We start from the raw sequence: 20,394 nt of genomic DNA, 5'->3' as shown, positions 1-20,394 counted from the left end.
TCAGTTAGAGCTTGGCTCCCTGGAGCAATTTCTGGTTGGGTCTGTGTGAGAAGAGGTGATTTTTCTAATTGTGGGCATTTTCAGGTCAGTCTTGATGACAGAAAAGACAATTTAGGAACCCATTCAGGTACAAACAGAGACAATGTGTATCTGAGCAGGAGCTGGCAGTAATTGATCCTCTGGACCCAAATCAGTGCAGAACTGAGAGGTAGTTTCGTCTTCCACATGGATTCTCAAGAGTGTGGTTCATAGACCAGCAGCACAGGCACCATTCGGGAGCATGTTAGAAAGGCAGTTGCAGGTACAATCCCTGACCAACTGAATCAGTCTTGCATTTTAAGAAAATCACCAGGCGATTCTTCACAAAATAATAGTTTGGGAAGCTACTCTCCCAAGCCATTTTCTCGTGCCAAGACAATGGGGTTTGACCTAACCTTTCTTCTCTGTTCCTGTCCTATATTGAAACAAAAATTTTTTTAATGTTTTACTTATTTTTGAGAAAGAGAGAGAGAGAGAGAAACAGAGACAGAGCACCAGTGGGGGAGGAGCAGAGAGGGAAAGAGACAGAATCCGAAGCAGGCTCCAGGCTCCAAGCTGTCAGCACAGAGCCTACGCAGGGCTTGATCCCACAAAATGCGAGATCATGACCTGAGCTGAAGTCAGACGCTTAACTGACTGAGCCACCCAGGTGCCCCTCTGCTCCCATCCTGCATAAAATACTATTGAGCAAGCCATCCCATTTGGAAGTGGCCTGTACCACTAATGTTTATAGTATGTAAAATTTTATGAAATGTTTGCACGAAATACCATTTAATTATTTTTCAAAACACTTTGATATATCTGTCTATATCTTTAGACAGTCCTCTGGAGTAGCTTTCTGTGTCCCAGCTCTGCCCCTTTTTCATTAGACTGTGGGTAACCTTTAACACCACATGAATGGAAGAGTGCTATCCCCTTGCCTGAGTGAATCACAGAGCCCTGGGGACAACTCTCTGCCCCCAATATCACCCTGATGGTATCCCTGGAATTCTGCCACAGCAGCATCAGGTTCCTTATAGCCTTTGTATTCAGGAGATCCCCATTAGAGCACAAGTGTCTTGTAAGGGCAGCTGGCATACAGCAGGCAAGCAACATGTCAGTAGCAAAGGCCTTTAGGTACAGCCATCCCTTAAGCCCTCTGACAGGAGGTATTATCTCTCCTCTAAGCAAGAGGAAATGGAGGTTAACTTGCCCAAGGCCACGGAGGACTAGTTAATGACAGTCCTTAGCCAGCTGTGTGTGTGGCTCCAAAGCCTGGTGACTTCACCTTAGAGGACTTCACCTTCAGAATGGGGCTGAGGCCAGATGCCTGGTGGGCAAAATGGGGCCAGGAGAGGGGGGCCAGACAGTGGGAAAGGAAGTGGGTGGTGTCTGAGGCCATTTTATGTTGCAGAAGCTGGCTCTGGCTGCCTCTTGGGTTCTAGCTGGGATGAGCCCTCATCCCAGCAGAGAGCAGCCACCTGTATGAGCATGTCAGCTGCAGTTGACTTGTGAGAATGACTTTGCCTTAGTAATTCCAGCAGGTGCAGTGGGAGGAGGAGTTTACCCTGAGCTCCTGTGACCCTCACTTTGGTTTTCTTCTGATTAAGTCAGGACACTGGTTAGGCCATATTTACCAGTGGGCAGGGGCATGCCACCCAGAAACTCTCTTTTGTTGAGAATAATAGCCGTCTTGTTCTCTCCAGGTGCCTCATTTTCCTCGTTTTAAAATGAGGACAATACTTTCTACCTTAATAGGATGATTGCCAGGATGAAATGAGTTAATAGATATCAAGTGCCTGGCACATTTTAAGCACTACATAAATGGGAGCCTGGCAATATATTCATCCCTTTGAACTGTAAAAAGCCCTGTTGGTCAGATTTGGGTTCAGAAGGAGTCAGAAGTTCCACCCATACTTTTAGCCTAAGTCACATGCACCAGCATATTTATGGTTTCACTGCACTGGGAGGTAAGGGCCCCTGGTTAACAATAAAGTGGCATGCCTATTTCTCATTTGCTCTCACCCCAGAGGTATATACCCTCAGGGAACCTCACAATAGTAGGGGTAGGGGGTTAATCCAGCATTCTTGAATAATAACAATAACAATAATAATAATAATAAACCACCCTGCTGCCACCGTAACTTCTGCCCCCATAGTGCCATTACACAGCTCAAAGTTGTACAATGAACTAGAAGTCAGGTGAAGAGGGCAGAAAATTTCAAGCGGAGAATCCCAAGGTATTCCCCACGGCTTTATCACAATTCCAAGCAATTAGAACACACCAACTAGAAAGTCCGTTGGCCAGATTCATAAGATTTTTTTTTTTTTTTTTTTTTTTTTTGCTAAGAGCTCATCCTGAAAATTAGAATACATTTGTAAACAGGATCACTTATTCTGTAGATGGAAGAGTTACAAGGTAGTGAAGAGTAGTCAGGTAGAGGGATAAAGTAATGTCATCATTCACACACCCAGGAATACTATGTGCATACTCAAGGTAAGGGCACCATTTCAGCTAAGAGGCTTCTGGGAGGGAAAAGCCAAGAGCAAGCGCATGCATTTACTTCCATTAGTATCTGTTTATTTTGGCTGTTGAGCAAAAGGTTGGGTTAACCCAAGAAAGTATTTCCATTTCACACTAGAGAGCCAGGCTAAGCACACACCCCCTCCTTGAGATGATAATAACCCTCTAAAGTGGAAATAATAATATCTACTGGATGGGATTATAAAGATTAATAAAATGACATATGTAAAGCATGTAGTTCAATTCCTGGCATATTTTAAGTGCTCAAAAAATAATAGCTATTACTCTGTTAGTTATGTATTCCGTATGGTATTATCTGTATAAAAATGGGTAGAACAGAGACTGGAAGAATACACATCACGATGTTAACAGGAGTTATCTCTGGGTGATTAGTTTTTCTTTGTTTTCTAGTTTTCTGTAGTGTCTCATATCTATATGATTTTTATTTCTACCGTCAGAAAAAAACCGCTAATTTTGGAAAAGACTGTAACAATTTATTGAGTACCATATGTAGGCTGATAAATGTGTCAGGCACTCTTCAATGATCCCATCCAATCTTTCTGAGAGACACTGTAGTAGCCATTTTCAATTTACATTTTATAGAAGAAGAAATTGAGATACGTAAAGTTAAATGAGTCGCCAGTGGGTTGTACAGCAGGCTCTTAATACAGGCCTGTTAACACCAGTCACTATGACCAGGGGTTGTCAGCTGGAGTGTGGGATGGAGATGGTGGTCGGAAACCCCAACCCCTTCCTCATATTCCTTCTGCCCCTGTCTCACACTCACACATACACACACACACACACCCCTACACACATGCGCTTTCACACATACACATATACATACACTGACACCTTCCCCTCTCCCAATATACCATACTGGACACTGAAGGCACAGATCATTAATTCAATGGGGGCAAAGCCATTGTTGGGAACAGAAGATAGGACGGTAATAGAGAAATCATACACAGACATACCCTTAAGCTGTGGATACTAGTTTGTGTTTGGTCTTTGGTAATGTCAGGTACAGGAGTTAAATCCTTAAAGGACTTTGTATCTCAGAAGACTCAGAAGACTATAGGTATGCAAGAGCATCAGCCTAACTAACTAACTAACTGGCTTTTCGGCAACATATGGTCCTGTGCTTCAGGCACATCAGTCTCTGTGACACAGAAAGGCTGGTTAAAACCAGCCAATCCCAGGCCCCAATGGCTTCAAACAGTTGTAGGCCTGATTAGTGCACAAGAAACACTCCCTGTGCTCTCAACCTGGCTGATTGCTCTGAATCTCTGGAGAAAATCAGGTGTCTGTATTTGTCTTTGCCAAATTTCAAATTAATTACTTGTCTGTAATTTGGAGGGGACTCAACAAATGACGGGGTCCCTACAGGGCATAAACGAATTAAGAGCAGCTCATTCTGTATATTTGTATCATCTCTGTTATTCTGGTCAGGTTTAAAGCAAGTACTTGCTTTGGAAGGTTGCGTGTGTTCCCTTGCAAATAAGCCTAAGTAAGGGACGGTAGAATCTTCTAAATTCACTGTACCCAGAGAGAAATCAATACCATGCTTGATCTTTAAAAACTCTTCCCAGTACTATGTAGAAGATTATTTATGTAGATCTCACCGCAGGCCACCAGTTCATTAATTAAATGGGGCACCCGTGTATTTTGTGAAATGGAATCATGAATTTAGCATTGGTTAAACCTGCCCGGTTGCCATGCTAACAATTCTTTTTCACTCCTGAGTTCTTGTGGGGTTCCTGCTCTGCACATTCTAACACTGTCTGAATGGGGCCCAAAGTGGGAGGGGCCTTCTGCTTTACTTTAGGGTAAATCATATGGGTATTTGAACTCATACACACCAAAGGCCAGGAAAGACCACTGGCTGTGTAAAGCCTTCACCTTGCACTACCTGCATTACAGGCAAAGGAGAAAGGTGTGACGGAGTAGAGATTTACAGATTTGTGTGAGGTGTGATTGAAAAATAAGTCACCCTAATGTAGACAATATTTTATAGCCTTTTATAGCTTAGAAAACATTGCATGTTTTGTCATTCAGTGCTCACAAAACCCTCAAATTAGGGTTTGGCAGGTGCATTGTCATCAGAAGTTGTCTCACTTGCCCAGGGTCACACCAATAAATGGCAGAGGCAAAATCCAGCTTTTCAGACTCTGGACCCCATGAGTGACGTGCTTCAAAGAGGCTCCACGTGAATGACACTGCTCAAAACAGTTTGGAGTACCACAAGCCTAAAATCAGGGATCTGCCTTCTGACAGTTATAAAAATCCCCAAGGGAGAATAAGGATTATAATTTTGCTGTTGTTTGCACACAGTAGTTGACAAAACAAAACAAACAAGAGATGCTTATCTTTACCACACATCTTACTTATCACGCTGGGCCATTTGGGCGTTTCAAAAGAACAACTTTACAAAGTAGACTTTTAAAAGCCATTCTTCCTCCAGTACTTCCAAGCTAGTGCATAACCTGCCTTGACTCTCTTGGAGACCCTCCCAGGGCTCTTTGGACCTTAATTTAAGTTCACAGGCAAGGGAAGTGTGAAATCACCTAGAAGGGTGCTGTGGCCTTGAAGCCTGAACTTCAGTAGGCACTGTGGACCCCACAGGGGTTACAGCGTGTCTCCCATCGTGTTTTAACGGTGTGTTCCCACAACTGCCAATCCCCGACAGGCAGGCAGTTTCTCAAGACCCTGACTACAATAACTTCTCTGTGTCCTCTCTCAATCCTCTAGCCTTGAAAAGGTCCTGATTCTAAAGTGGTGTAGAAAAAACTTCCCCATTCCTGGGAAGAGCATGGAAGTTTTTTGTGTGTCTTGCATCCATGAAATACAGCCAGACCAACACTAAACCATCCTACATGCCTAGAAAACTGACTGGAGGATTAGCACAACAATCTGCACAAACTGAACCACAAAATTCAGCAGGTACATGGTGTGGAGAACTGAACTTGGGGAGCGACAAGCTGCGAAAGATAGGGAACCACTTTTGCGGGTGGAGAGAGGAGGGAGACTAGAGTGGGGTGGAGAATACAGGAAAAGCACCCCTCCCCAAAAGCAGCTGGAGAGAAAGTGGAAAATTGGAAACAGCCGCAGGAACTAAACTAAAAAGGGAGAAAGGAGAAAGGACAAGGTTTAAATTCCATTAAGACCGTAAACAAGGGGAGGGCAAAGGCTGCAACTCTGCAGCTAGATACCTGGCGATGCTCTGGTGGGAAGGGCAAATCCCCAGGAACAGAGTGGGATCCAGGAGGTTCTCGGGCCACATGGGGAAAGCGGTTCCACTGCTGGGAGGACATTTGGTAGAGACTGTTGAAGCCACCTGGTCCCAGCAGACCCCGGAAGGCAGCCACATTCGCTGGTACTGGGGCAAGGTCGTTAAGGGTGAAGCCTGGTGCCAGATGTGTGTTGCGATTTTCCATAATCCCTGAAATGCTGATGCTACACTATCTTGCAAATTTTTTCTGGCACCTGGCCACAGTCTCGGGGCACTGGCAGCAGCAGGGTCCAGCAAGCGTTCCCGGGTGCAGCCGATATTCAGCCATCGCTCATTCATCCATTGCTCGGTGAGACCCTCCTGCAGAGGGGCGGGACGGGTCAAAGCTGCAGTCCTTCTGAAGTTAAGGGCCGGGGAAAACAGCCACATTTGAGATGAAACTCAGGAGAGAGGTACTGCCTGGGGCCTGGTCACGGAGAGTGAAAAGCGGCGAGTGGATGATCGCTGAAGACAGAGGACCGGTGCGCGATTGCTGATCTGGGAGAACAGACTGGGTAGCTGGGGGCGCCATTTTCACCGCTCCCGCGCATGCGCATACGCACCTACAAGCCTCGCAACAATCCACCCCAGTACGCTAGCAGCGCCATCTAGTGGAGAGCGGAGCTGTTACACTGAGTCCCGCCCAACTGGGCCAGCTTCCCTCTTCAAGCGCACAAGTCTCACCGCCTGCTTAGCTTTTGGACTATAAAGCACTACATAGACTGACTTCTAGGGGAAAACACACTAATTTCATTCCTATTTCAATCTGTTAGCAGGTTCATCTATTCAATTTTCTTTTTTTTTCTTTTTCTTTTTCTCTTTTTCACTTTTTCTTGAATACAGAAAAAATTCATTTTTATTTTCAATTTTTATTAAAACTATTAATTTTTATTACTATATCTTTTAGCTTTGTGTAAATTTTTTCAAATTCTATTTTACTTCCATCGTTTTATTTTAGTCTACTTCAGTGTATTCACCTTTTCAAATTTTTAAACAATTTCCTTTTTTTCTTTCTTTTCCTTTTTTCTTTTTCGTTTTTCTTTTTCTTGAATGCAGAAAAACTTCATTTTTACTTTCATTTTCTATTAAAAATATTTTTCTTTAATTTTTATTACTATATTTTTGCTTTTATGTAAATTTTTTCAAATTCTATTTTACTTCCATCATCTTATTTTAGTCTACTACAGTGTATTCACTTTTTCAAATTTTCAAACCATTTCTTTTTTTTCTTTTTATCTTTTTCGTTTCCTTTTTTATTAAATACAGAAAAAGGAAAAATTCATATTTATTTTTAATTTTTATTAAAAATATTTTCTTTAATTTTTATCTACTATATTCTTTACTTTTGTGTATATTTTCTTAAATTCTATTTTACCTCCATACATCTCATTTTAGTCTACTTCAGTGTATTCATTTTTTCAAATTCTCAAACGATTCCCTTTTTTTTCTCTCTCCCCCCACTTTTTTTCACTTTCAACACCCAGACCAAAACACATCTAGGATCTAGCATCATCTATTTGATTTGTGTGTGTGTGTGTGTGTGTGTGTTTAATTTTTAATTTTAATATTTTTTAATTTTAATTTTTTTAATTTCAATTTTTCTACCTCATTAATTCCTTTTCTCCCTTCAAAATGACAAAACGAAGGAATTCACCCCAAAAGAAAGAGCACAAAGAAACGACAGCCAGGGATTCAACCAACACAGATACAAGCAAGATGTCTGAACCAGAATTTAGAATCACGACAATAAGAATACTAGCTGGAATTGAAAATAGATTAGAATCCCTTTCTGCAGAGATAAAGGAAGTAAAAAATAGCCAGAATGATATTAAAGATGCTATAACTGAGCTGCAAACATGGATGGATGCAGTGGCGGCAAGGATGGATGAGGCACAACAGAGAATCAGTGATATAGAGGACAAACTTATAGAGAATAACGAAGCAGAAAAAAAGAGGGAGATTAAGGCAAAAGAGCACCATTTAAGAATTAGAGAAATCAATGACTCATTAAAAAGGAATCATAGGGGTCCTAGAAAAGGAAGAGAGAGAAATAGGGGTAGAAGGATTATGTGAGCAAATCATAGCAGAAAACTTTCCTAACCTGGGGAAAGACACAGACATCAAAATCCAGGAAGCACAGAGGACCCCCGTTAGATTTAACAAAAACTGACCATCAACAAGGCATATCATAGTCAAATTCACAAAATACTCAGGCAAGGAGAGAATCATGAAAGCAGTGAAGGAAAAAAGTCCCTAACCTACAAGGGAAGACAGATCAGGTTTGTAGCAGACCTATCCACAGAAACTTGGCAGGCCAGACAGGAGTGGCAGGATATATTCAATGTGCTGAATCAGAAAAATATGCAGCCAAGAATTCTTTCTCCAGCAAGTCTGTCATTCAAAATAGAAGGAGAGATTAAAAGTTTCCCAAACAAAAATTAAAGGAGTTTGTGACCACTAAACCAGCCCTGCAAGAAATTTTAAGGGGGACTTTCTGAGGGGAGAAAAGATGAAAAAAAAAAAAATATATATATATATATAAATACCAAAAGCAACAAAGATTAGAAAGGACCAGAGAACACCAACAGAAACTCCAACTCTACAAACAACATAATGGCAATAAATTCATATCTTTCAGTACTCACTCTAAATGTCAGTGGACTCAATGCTCCAATCAAAAGACATAGAGTAACAGAATGGATAAGAAAACAAAATCCATTTATATGCTGTTTACAAGAGACCGAATTTAGACCTAAAGACACCTTTGGATTGAAAATAAGGGGATGGAGAACCATCTATCATGCTAATGGTCAACAAAAGAAAGCCAGAGTAGCCATATTTATATCAGACAATGTAGACTTTAAAATAAAGACTGTATCAAGAGATGCAAAAGGGCATTATATCATAATCAAGGGGTCTATCCACCAAGAAGACCTAACAATTGTAAACATTTATGTGCCAAATGTGCGAGCACCCAAATATATACATCAATTAATCACAGCCATAAAGAAACTCATCAATAGTAATACCATAACAGTAGGAGACTTCAACACCCCACTCACAGCCATGGACAGATCATCTAATCAAAAAATCAACAAGGAAACAATGGCTTTGAATGACACACTGGACCAGATGGACTTAACAGATATATTCAGAACATTTCATACTAAAGCAGCAGATATACATTCTTCTCCAGTGCACATAGAATGTTCTCCAGAATAGACCATATACAGGGACACAAATCAGCCATAAGTAAGCACAAAAAGATTGAGATCATACCATGCATATTTTCAGACCACAACGCTATGAAACTCGAAATCAACCACAAGAAAAAGTTTGGAAAGGTAACAAATACTTGGAGACTGAAGAACATCCTACTAAAGAATGAATGGGCTAACCAAGCAGTTAAAGAGGAAATTAAAAAGTATATGCAAGTTAATGAAAATGATAACACCACAACCCAAAACCTCTGGGACACAGCAAAGGCGGTCATAAGAGTTAAATATATAGCAATCCAGGCCTTCCTAAAGAAGGAAGAAAGATCTCAGATACACAACCTAACCCTATGCCTTAAGGAGCTGGGAAAAGAACAACAAATAAAACCCCAAACCAGCAGAAGACAGGAAATAATAAAGATTAGAGCAGAAATTAATGCTATCAAAACCAAAAAAACAGTAGAACAGATCAATGAAACCAGGAGATGGTTCTTTTTTTTTTTTTAACGTTTATTTATTTTTGAGACAGAGAGAGACAGAGCATGAACGGGGAGGGGCAGAGAGAGAGGGAGACAGAATCGGAGGCAGGCTCCAGGCTCTGAGCCATCAGCCCAGAGCCCGACGCGGGGCTCGAACTCACAAACCGTGAGATCGTGACCTGAGCTGAAGTCGGACGCTTAACCGACTGAGCCACCCAGGCGCCCCAGGAGATGGTTCTTTGAAAGAATTAACAAAATTGATAAACCACTAGCCAGTTTGATCAAAACGGAAAAGGAAAGGACCCAAATAAATAAAATCAAGAATGAAAGAGGAGAGATCACAACCAACACAACAGAAATAAAAACAATAATAAGAGAATATTATGAGCAATTATATGCCAATTAAATGGGTAATCTGGAATAAATGGACAAATTCCTAGAGACATATACACTACCAAAACCGAAACAGGAAGAAATAGAAAATTTGAACAGACCTATAACCAATAAGGAAATCGAATTAGTAATCAAAACTCTGCCAAAAAACAAGAGTCTAGGGCCAGATGGCTTCCCAGGGGAATTCTACCAAACATTTAAGGAAGAGTTAACACCCATTCTCTTAAAGGTGTTCAAAAAAATAGAAATGGAAGGACAACTTCCAAACTATTTCTATGAAGCCAGCCAGCATTACCTTGATTCCAAAACCAGACAGAGACCCCACTAAAAAGGAGAACTACAGACCAATTTCCCTGATGAACATGGATGCAAAAATCCTCAACAAGATATTAGCCAACTGGCTCCAACAATACATTAAAAAAATTATTCACATGACCAGTGGGATTTATACCTAGGACACAGGGCTGGTTCAATACCGCAAAACAACGTGATTCATCACATCAATAAAAGAAAGGACAAGAACCATATGATCCTCTCAATAGATGCAGAGAAAGCATTTGACAAAATACAGTATCCTTTCTTGGTAAAAATCCTCAAGAAACTAGGGGTAGAAGGAGGATACCTCGAGATCATAAAAGCCATATATGAATGACCCAACGCTAATATCATCCTCAATGGGGAAAAACTGAGAGCCTTCCCCCTAAGGTCAGGAACAAGACAGGGATGTCCACTCTCACCACTGTTATTCAACATAGTATTGGAAGTCTTAGCCTCTGCAGTCAGACAACACAAAGAAATAAAAGGCATCCAAGTCGGCCAGGAGGAGGTCAAACTTTCACTCTTCGCAGATGACATGATACTCTATATGGAAAACCCACAAGATTCCACCAAAAAACTGCTAGAATTGATCCATGAATTCAGCAAAGTTGCAGGATATAAAATCAACACACAGAAATTGGTTGCATTCCTATACACCAACAATGAAGCGACAGAAAAAGGAATCAATCCCATTTACAGTTGCACAAAAAACCATAAAATACCTAGGAATAAATCTAACCAAAGAGGTGAAAAATCTATATGCTGAAAACTATAGAAAGCTTATGAAAGAAACTGAAGAAGACATAAAAATGGAAAAAGATTCCATGCTCCTGGATAGGAAGAACAAATATTGTTAAAATGTCGATACTACCCAAAGCAGTCTACATATTCAATGCAATCCCTATCAAAGTAACACCAGCATTCTTCACAGAGCTAGAGCAAATAATCCTAAAATTTGTATGGAACCAGACAAGACCCTGAATAGCCAATGCGATCTTGGAAAAGAAAACCAAAGCAGGAGGCATCACAATCCTGGACTTCAAGCTATACTATAAAGCTGTAATCATCAAGACAGTATGGTACTGGCACAAGAACAGATACTCAGATCAATGGAACAGAAAAAAGAACCCCAAAATGGACCCACGAATGTATGGCCAACTAATCTTTGACAAAGCAGGAAAGAATATCCAATGGAATAAAGACAGTCTCTTCAGCAAGTGGTGCTGGGAAAACTGGACGGTGACATGCAGAAGAATGAACCTGGACCATTTTCTTACAACATATACAAAAATAAGCTCAAAATGGATGAAAGACCTAAATGTAAGACAGGAAGCCATCAAAATCCTTGAGGAGAAAGCAGGCAACAACCTCTTTGACCTTGGCTGCAGCAACTTCTTACTCAACACGTCTCCAGAGGCAAGGGAAACAAAAGCAAAAATGAACTATTGGGACCTCATCAAAATAAAAAGCTTCTGCACAGCGAAGGAAACAATCAGCAAAACTAAAAGGCAACTGACAGAATGGGAGAAGTTATTTGCAAATGACATATCAGATAAAGGGGTAGTATCCAAAATCTAGAAAGAACTTCTCAAACTCAACACCCCAAAATCAAATAATCCAGTGAAGAAATGGGCAAAAGGCATGAATAGACACTTCTCCAAAGAAGACATCCAGGTGGCCAACCGACACATGAAAAAATGCTCAACATCACTCATCATCAGAGAGCTACAAATCAAAACCACAATGAGATACCACCTGACACCTGTCAGAATGGCTAACATGAACAACTCAGGTAACAACAGATGTTGGCGAGGATGCGGAGAAAGAGGATCTCTTTTGCATTATTGGTGGGAATGCGAGCTGATGCAGCCACTCTGGAAAACAGTATGGAGGTTCCTCAAAATACTAAAAATAGAACTACCTTACAACCCAGCAATTGCACTACTAGGCATTTATCCACGGGATATAGGTGTGCTGTTTTGAAGGGACACATGCACCCCCATGTTTATAGCAGCACTATCAACAATAGCCAAAGTATGGAAAGAGCCCAAATGTCCATTGATGGATAAATGGATAAAGACGATGTGGTATATATATACAATGGATTTCTACTTGGCAATCAAAAAGAATGAAATCTTGCCATTTGCAACTATGTGGATGGAACTGGAGGGAATTATGCTAAGTGAAATTAGTCAGAGAAAGACAAGAATCATATGACTTCACTCATCTGAGGACTTTAAGAGAGAAACAAATGAACATAAGGGAAGGGAAACAAAAATAATATAAAAACAGGGAAAGGGACAAAACAGAAGAGACTCTTAAATATAGAAAACAAACAGAGGGTTGCTGGAGGGATTGTGGGAGTGGGGGATGAGCTAAATAGGTAAGGGGCATTAAGGAATTTACTTCTGAAATCATTGTTTCACTATATGCTAACTAATTTGGATGTAAATTTAAAAAAATAAAAAAATAAAAAAAATAAAAAAAAATTGTAAAAAAATAAAAATAAAAAATTTTCCTGTTCCTTAGTTACTTGGCATATATCCCCAGGAACCTTATACACAGCTTGAACAATGGCTAAAAGACTAGAATAATCAAAAATGTAAAACAATCTACAGAAGACTCCATAGTGTTAAGATGTTAGTACTACCCAAAGTGACCTGCAGATTTAATGCAACCCCTTATCAAAGTCCCTATGGCATTGGCTTTTTTTTTTTTTTACAGAAATAGAAATACCCATCCTAAAAATTCATAGGAAATATCATGGCTTCCTGAATACCCAAAACAATCTTGAAAAAGTACAAAGTTAGAGGTCTCATGGTTCCTGATTTAAAAACTTACTACAAAGTCACGGTAATAGAAACAGTGTGGAAATGGCATAAAGGCAGACATACAGAGTGATGGAATAGAACAGACAGCCTGGAAACAAACTTACATATATGGTCAAGTGATTTTTCACAAGGGTGTCAAGAGCATTCAATCGGGGAAAAACAGTCTTTTCAACAAATGGTGTTGGGAAAACCAGATATCCACATGCAAAAGAATGAGATTGGACCCTTATTTTGTACAAGAATTGGTCAAAATGACCAATTGAGGTGGCTGAGTTGATTGAATGTCTGACTCTTGATGTCGGCTCAGGTCATGATCTCATGGTTTGTGAGATGGGGGCCAGCCCCTTGTCGGGCTCTGTGCTGACAGTGCAGAGCCTGGTTTGGATTCGCTCTCTCCCCCTCTCTCTACATCCCCCTCATTCATGCTTGCTCGCACACTCTCTCCCTCTCAAAAGAAATAAAATAAAATTTAAAAATTAAAAAAATGAATGAAAGATCTAAATGTAAGAACTAAAACTATACAACTCTTCAAGAAAACAAAAGAAAAGCTTCATGACATTGATTTGTTCATGGTTTCTTGGACATGACATTAAAACCCAGGGAACAAAAGCAAAAATAGATAAACTGGACTATATAAAAATAAAAAAGACTTCTGTGTGTCAAAGGATACAATCAACAGAATGAAAAGGACACATACAGAGTGGGAGAAAATATTAGCAAATCATACATCTGATAAGAGGTTAGTATCCAGAATATATAAATAACTCGTACAATTTAACAACAAGAAACCAAACAACCTGATTTGAAAATGGGCAAGGGATGTGAATCGACTGTTCTCCAAAGAAGATAATACAAATGGCCAACAAGAACATGAATGGATGCTCAACATCATTCATCTTTGGGAAAATGGAAACCCAAACCACAATCAGAAGTCACCTCATGCCCGTAAGGATGGCTGCTATCAAAAACCCCAGAAAATAACAGGTGTTGGTGAAGATGTAGAGAAACTGGATCCCTTGCACACTTGCTGGTGGGAATGTAAATGGTGCAGTGGCTATGGTAGGTGGCAAGTGATAGAATTATGACGTGTTCCAGTAACTTCACTTCTGTATATATACAAAAGGAGTTGAAAGCAGAGTCTTGAAGAAGTATTTGTATATCCATGTTCATAGCATAATTTACAATAGCCAAAAAGCAGAAGCAACCCAAGTAACTACTGATGGATAAATGGATAAACAAAATATCTTTCAGCTTTAGAAAGGAAGGAAATTGTAACACATGCCACAACATGAATGAGCCTTGAGGATATTACGCTAAGTGAAATAGGCAAGCTACAAAAGGACAAGTCTGTCTTATTCCACTTGTGAGAGGTCCCTAGAGTAGTCAAATTCAGAGACAGAAAGTAGAATTGTGGTTGCCAGGGGCTGAGGGGAGAGAGAAACAGGGAGTTGTTATTTCATGGGTGTAGAGTTTCCATTTTGCAGGATGAAAGACTTCTTAAGAATGAATGCACAGCAAGGCAAATACACTTAACGCTATTGAACTGTACAGTTCAATAAAATTCGTTAAGATGTTAAAAAAATTTTTTTTAATGTTTATTTATTTTTGAGAGAGACAGAGACAGAGTGTGAACAGGGGAGGGGCAGAGAGAGGGAGAGACAGAATCCGAAACAGGCTCCAGGCTCTGAGCTATCAACCCAGAGCCCGACACAGGGCTTGAACTCACAACCCATGAGATCGTGACCTGAGACGAAGTCGGATGCCCAACTGACTGAGCCACCCAGGCGCCCCAGATGTTAACTTTTATGTTATGTATGTTTTACCATGATTTAAAGGGGGCGCCTGGGTGGCGCAGTCGGTTAAGCATCCGACTTCAGCCAGGTCACGATCTCGCGGTCCGTGAGTTCGAGCCCCGCGTCAGGCTCTGGACTGATGGCTCGGAGCCTGGAGCCTGTTTCCGATTCTGTGTCTCCCTCTCTCTCTGCCCCTCCCCCATTCGTGCTCTGTCTCTGTCTGTCCCAAAAATAAATAAACGTTGAAAAAAAAAATTAAAAAAAAAAAAAGAAAAAAAAAAGTAGAACAATCTTCCTAATTCCATTCTTTGAAAAAAGTAGTTGATTTATATTGAAGTTTGAGCTCTTAAAGTGGTTTGTTTTGGGAGAAAAAGCTCATTAGAACACTGGCTCTGAGTGCCTCCCCCGCCCCCGCCCCATCAGGAACTACCTGGAACCACCCACTGCAGTCACAGAGGCTCTGGAGGTGAGGGAAAGCCCTGCCCGATTCACAGCCCACTCTTGCCAAGTAGGCCAGCACATTTGTTCTTTTACTCTGGTTGCAAGGAGGAAATGTAGGAGAAGGCGAGCAATTGCCTTTAAATATTCAGATACTATCTAAGGAAGTTCAGTCAAACAGGCTTAGAAGGTCAGACTAACCCCCAGGAGACACACAAGTACCATTCACTTTAATGAACGTCGCAGTGTTAAAGATGGATGGAGACGGGCCTCCAAATCTTTGTCCTACCAGCAGTTGTCACTTATCTTCCATGTGATTGTGGATAAGTCATGTAACCTCTTTGAGCTTAATTCATCACCTTTAACATGAAGAAAATACCTCCTCTTTCTATCTTAAAAGATTCTCAATAATGTATGAAATGAAATATATATGAAAATATTTTAAAACTAGTCAAAAGAAAGATCTACACAAATATTAATTCTTGTAAGCTCTGGCGTCTTTGTTCAATAAATGGGGACAACTGTCTCTCTCTTGCTTGGACTTAGAGGTGAATGTATGTAAAGCATGTAGCACAGGAGTGAGCCCAGAGTGGGTTCAATAAATGAGAGTTATGATGGGTTTTTACTTACTGTTGTTCCCCTGTAAATGGCCCTGATCCACCCACTTCACTAGGAGAGGGTGGGAGTTGAGGAGGCTGGATGGTGGGAGGCTGGAGCATTTGGTACATTTGATTCTGCCTGTCCAGCATCAATTCCCTTGTTAGCCTCTAGGGGTATCCCTATTCCTTCTTGGGTGATATCCCTTCCCTTCTTCAGTCTGTGTGCTTCAGGTATGGTGCCTGTTCTTCCTTCTCCCTTCTCATCCCTGGCCTGGTCCTCCAGGATGAATCAGGATATTCCCTGATATTTCATTATATGCCCTCCCATCTTCCCCTTGGCCACAGTGATTGGTTCAGTGATGGGCTCATGACCTAATCCAGGATAACGAAACACAACCCTGGGTCTTTTGCTGCACCCACTGGAAAAGAAAAACACTTTCTGTGAGATCATTTAGATGGTGAAATATAAGCCTAGAATTCAAGAGATGGAGAAAGTCACACCATTGACGAACAAATCTGAATACATGAATCCCACCAAGTGTGAACCACTCCTGGACATTTTTGTTAATTGAGCCGATAAATCCACCACCATCACCCAACCCACCCTCCTCTTTTTTGTCATTTTGTGTTGAGCTTTTGCCATTTGTCACTGAAGGTTTGATTAACATAATTAGGAGAGGGATAGACTTTGAATTTATCCCCCAACCTCAATGATATCCCTAATTGTCCTTCTGGGCAGATCCCCATAACAACAGCTTACCCTACGTCCGAACTCTTCCCCTTGCTTCACTTCCTGGGGATAGCCATCAATCAGGAAGCCCTTGGTGTCACTGAGGCTGGCCAACATGGCCTCCTTCAGGAGCTCCAGAATGATGCGCTGGAGCAGAGAGAGAGAATGGTCAGCATCTGAGCTCTTTCACAGAACAATGCTAGAATCACCACCCACCTCCATCAGTCATCCCATTTGGGGAGGGAGAAAGGTTCAGATAAGATTAACAGCAGACAGCAATATACCATATTTCATCCATTCTTAGTCTCACTTTCCCCCCACATTTTACTGCCTATGAAATTAATAGGTGTATTACAATCAGTCATAGTTTAAAAAGGGTTTTTTTTTTTTTTTCTGGCTGGTATAGCTATATATGAGATAGCTTATTAGCTATCTATTTTACTAGGGTATCTTAAAATAACAGCATCTTAGAATAAATGAAATTCATAAGGCCATGAATTAGGGATAATGGAAGTTTAAAACTAAGCAAAACATGGTATAAAATGTGCTTCTCTGTTGATTTTTTTTCCCAGTAAATATTCTAAAAATTTGACATCTACTGACTTGAGAAAACTTTCTATAAATATGAAGTAGCATTTTCTAGCAGTATCACTTTTTCTGTTAAAAATTTTGACTTAACCTGTGCTTCTGAAAATGAGAGGAGAGAGATACATGGAATCTTGGGACTAGATGTAGGAAAAATGTGACCAGCTGCCCAAATGGGGGGAATTCTCTGTTCTCTGGTTCCCTGGCATCCTCTGACTTTTGTTCGGGGCTTGGGGAATACACAGCCATCACAAGGGTGGTAAGAAACTATGCCTAGGTTCTAGTGAATTAACTCCTCATGAAGTTTATATTCTAGATAGAAAGATAGATAATACATAAACAAATATATAATAAATAATCAGCTAGAGAGAATTGCTAAGGACAAAATTAAAGGCAAAGAGATACAAAATTCTGGAGGTGCTATTTTAGATAAGGTAGTCAGGGAAGGCCTCTTTGATAAATTGGGATATTTAAGTAGGGATCTGGACAAAGTAAAGGAACAAACTATATCAATATATCAAGTTGAGGAAACAGCAGTGCAAAGGCCCTGAGGCAGAAACAGCCTGGCCTGTGGGAAGAATAGTGGTGAGGCCAGTGGCTGGGTGTAAAATGATGTTGGAGAGGTAGCTGGAGTCCAGAGTCACAGGAAGGACTCTGGATTTCATTCTAAGTGTGGTGGGGATCCACTGGAAGCTTCTGGGAAAGGGAATAACACAATTTGACAAACATTTTAAAGAAATCCGTCTGGCTGCTATGAAAAGAGTAAACTGGAGGGGGAAAAAAGTGGGGGCAAGGAGGTCTGCTAAGAGCCAACTGCAATGGTCTGTTTCCTTTCGTGAGAACCATGCTGGCTTCCAGGAGGGAAACAGACTGTAGCTCATTAAAGAGGAAGCATAAAGCTCTGTTAGCTAATAGGAACTGCATTGTACAAGCCCTAATTACAGAGCCTACCATGGGAACTAGTAAGGCAAGGATGAATATTTTTTGATACCATGGCACACAGCTTCCCAGAGATAGATGGTGATTTGAAAAGGAAAAAAGATACATAAAAGGGAATTTTTTTACTTAAACTATCTAAGGGAGATACCAAATTTCAAGATAATGCTATCATACCTTCCAGAACTAGACCAAAACATTATTTTCTATTTTCCAGAGGATTCCAATTCTAGGCTTTGCAGCACCATGCAGCAAAGATTTTGAAGATTTTAATGCTAAAGTGGGGACCAGTCTTTTCTGGAAGATATGAGTTAGGCTAACAATCAGGGAGCTGGAAGAGTAACAAGGTAGGAGTAACCTGGGCCTGGACAACGTGGTCTGACTGACAGGTCTCTGCTGTAGACCCAGCACCTGCCTCTGGACTGTTACATCAGGGAGAAATGTAGCTGTTGGCGTGTGGGCTTCTTTTTTCCAGCAGCTTAGGCTAGCTGCAACACTTCAAAATCCCTCGCCAGCCAGGGAAGGTAGCTGTCACTTACTGAGGGCACCAGGTCTCCACGTTCCATGATATCTCTGATCAATTTGCTTCTTTCAGATTCTGATGACAGCTCATTACGCAGGAGCTCACCAGTCGAGAGATGTGTAAATCCGTATTTTTCCACCAGCTTTTCACACTGTGTGCCTTTGCCAGAGCCTGGGCCACCTAGAAAAGAAGTCATGTATCAGACACCCATCCCAAGCCGCCACGGTGAACAAGCCTCAGCACTTCATTCACCAAGCATGTACTGAGTTCTTATGAGTTATAGGGAGCGGTGGACTACGGAGAATGGGATACAGTCCTTGCCCTCAAAGAGCCTGTTGTCCGGGGCGGGGGCAGGTGTTATCCACCAACAATAAGCAGTTACTATAGGTGATCTAGTGGGGAGAGTTCAGGCTGCTCTAGGGGCACAGGGGAGGGGTGCAAGACTCTGTTTTGGTAGAGATGAAGGAGAAGTTTCCTGGGGAACTGAATATGCTCATGTGCAAAACACTGACCACGGTGCCTGGTACAAAAGTGGGTGGGCAATAGATGCTAGCTATTAATTTTTAAAATACATTGTTTTCATTTTCAAACAATCCCAAATGTACAGGAGAGTTATCAGGAGAGAACAAAGAACTTTCTGAAACATTTGAGAATAAGTTGCCATTCTAATTGCTGCCTCATCACTACAGAACACTTCAGTTTCACTTCCTCTAAACAAGGAGCCAAGCATATCCTTCTACATTACTACCTCTTCAGAACCCAATCACATTTCAGTGGAATTGTTCTGATAATGTTCTTTGAAGTCAATGGGTCAAGTTCAGGATCATGCATTGCTTTTAGTTGTCATGTCCTTCTGGTCTCCTGTATGGAACAGATTTCTTCATGTTTCCTTGATACTTTTGAAGATTATATTTATTTTGTAGAATGTCCCTCAATATGATTTTCTTCCTGCTGTTTTCTGAATATTATTATTCTGAGTATCAGCCATATTCCTTTGATGAGCATTACACCTTCGACTCTTTTCCCTGCTTCCCCTGCCCCAAGTTCAACCAGTTGCTAAGTTGTAAGATTTTACATCCAAAAATAATAGCTAACCTTTGCCAGGAGTTTACTGCACTCACTGGTCTAAGCATTTTAAAGATTTTATTTTATTTTATTTTATTTTGAGAGAGAGAGAGAGAGAGAACATGTGCACGCCAGTGGGAGAGGGACAGAGGTGAGGGAAAGAGAGAGAATCTTAAGCAGGCTCCATGCTCAACACAGAGCCTGATGCGGGGTTTGATTCCATGACCGTGAGATCATGACCTGAGCCCAAACCAAGAGTCAGACACTTAACTGACTGAGCCACCCAGGTGCCCACTAAACATTTTATATGTATTAATTTAAAAGAATCTTAGAAGGCAGGCACTATTATCCCCATTTTACATATGGGAAAGCAGAGACACAGAGAATGAACTCAACTACAATAAACCGCATGGCCAGTATGTACCAAGTCAAGGATGTGAAGCCTAGACTCTGGCTCTCAGAGGCGTTTTCCTCTTTTCTTCCCCGCTGACCACGTTTGCCTGTGGTATGAGCAGGTCCTTATGCTCTGGGACTATGACAGTCGGTCTACCTCTGCATGGAGGAGAGGTGAGGCTCTGGAGTCTAGCAGACCTTCTAGAAAAAGACCTGCTATCCTGAAAAGCATGGGCACTTCCCAGCTCCACTGCATTCAATGGCTTCCCATTCTGTGCAGGAT

The 20,394-nt window shown here is 41.1% G+C and overlaps 1 protein-coding gene across 4 annotated transcripts in view; it reads right to left on the bottom strand.

Annotated features, from left to right (window-relative positions):
• AK5 (adenylate kinase 5) overlaps nt 1–20,394 on the bottom strand; it is a 263,749-nt gene that overhangs the window by 23,530 nt on the left and 219,825 nt on the right. For all 4 annotated transcript variants that reach the window (XM_003990243.6, XM_019837266.3, XM_011284927.4 and 1 more), the window contains 2 exons: nt 18,670–18,833; nt 16,640–16,756 (listed from right to left, as the gene is read on the bottom strand). In XM_003990243.6, the coding sequence (XP_003990292.2) occupies nt 16,640–16,756; nt 18,670–18,833 (281 nt within the window). The remainder of the gene's footprint in view (nt 1–16,639; nt 16,757–18,669; nt 18,834–20,394) is intronic.

The sequence above is a fragment of the Felis catus genome, chromosome C1, assembly GCF_018350175.1.
Source record: "Felis catus isolate Fca126 chromosome C1, F.catus_Fca126_mat1.0, whole genome shotgun sequence".
NCBI classification, from domain to species: domain Eukaryota; kingdom Metazoa; phylum Chordata; class Mammalia; order Carnivora; family Felidae; genus Felis; species Felis catus.
The sequence above is the reverse complement of the archived record's forward strand: the minus strand, read 5'-3'. Positions and strand labels throughout refer to the sequence as shown.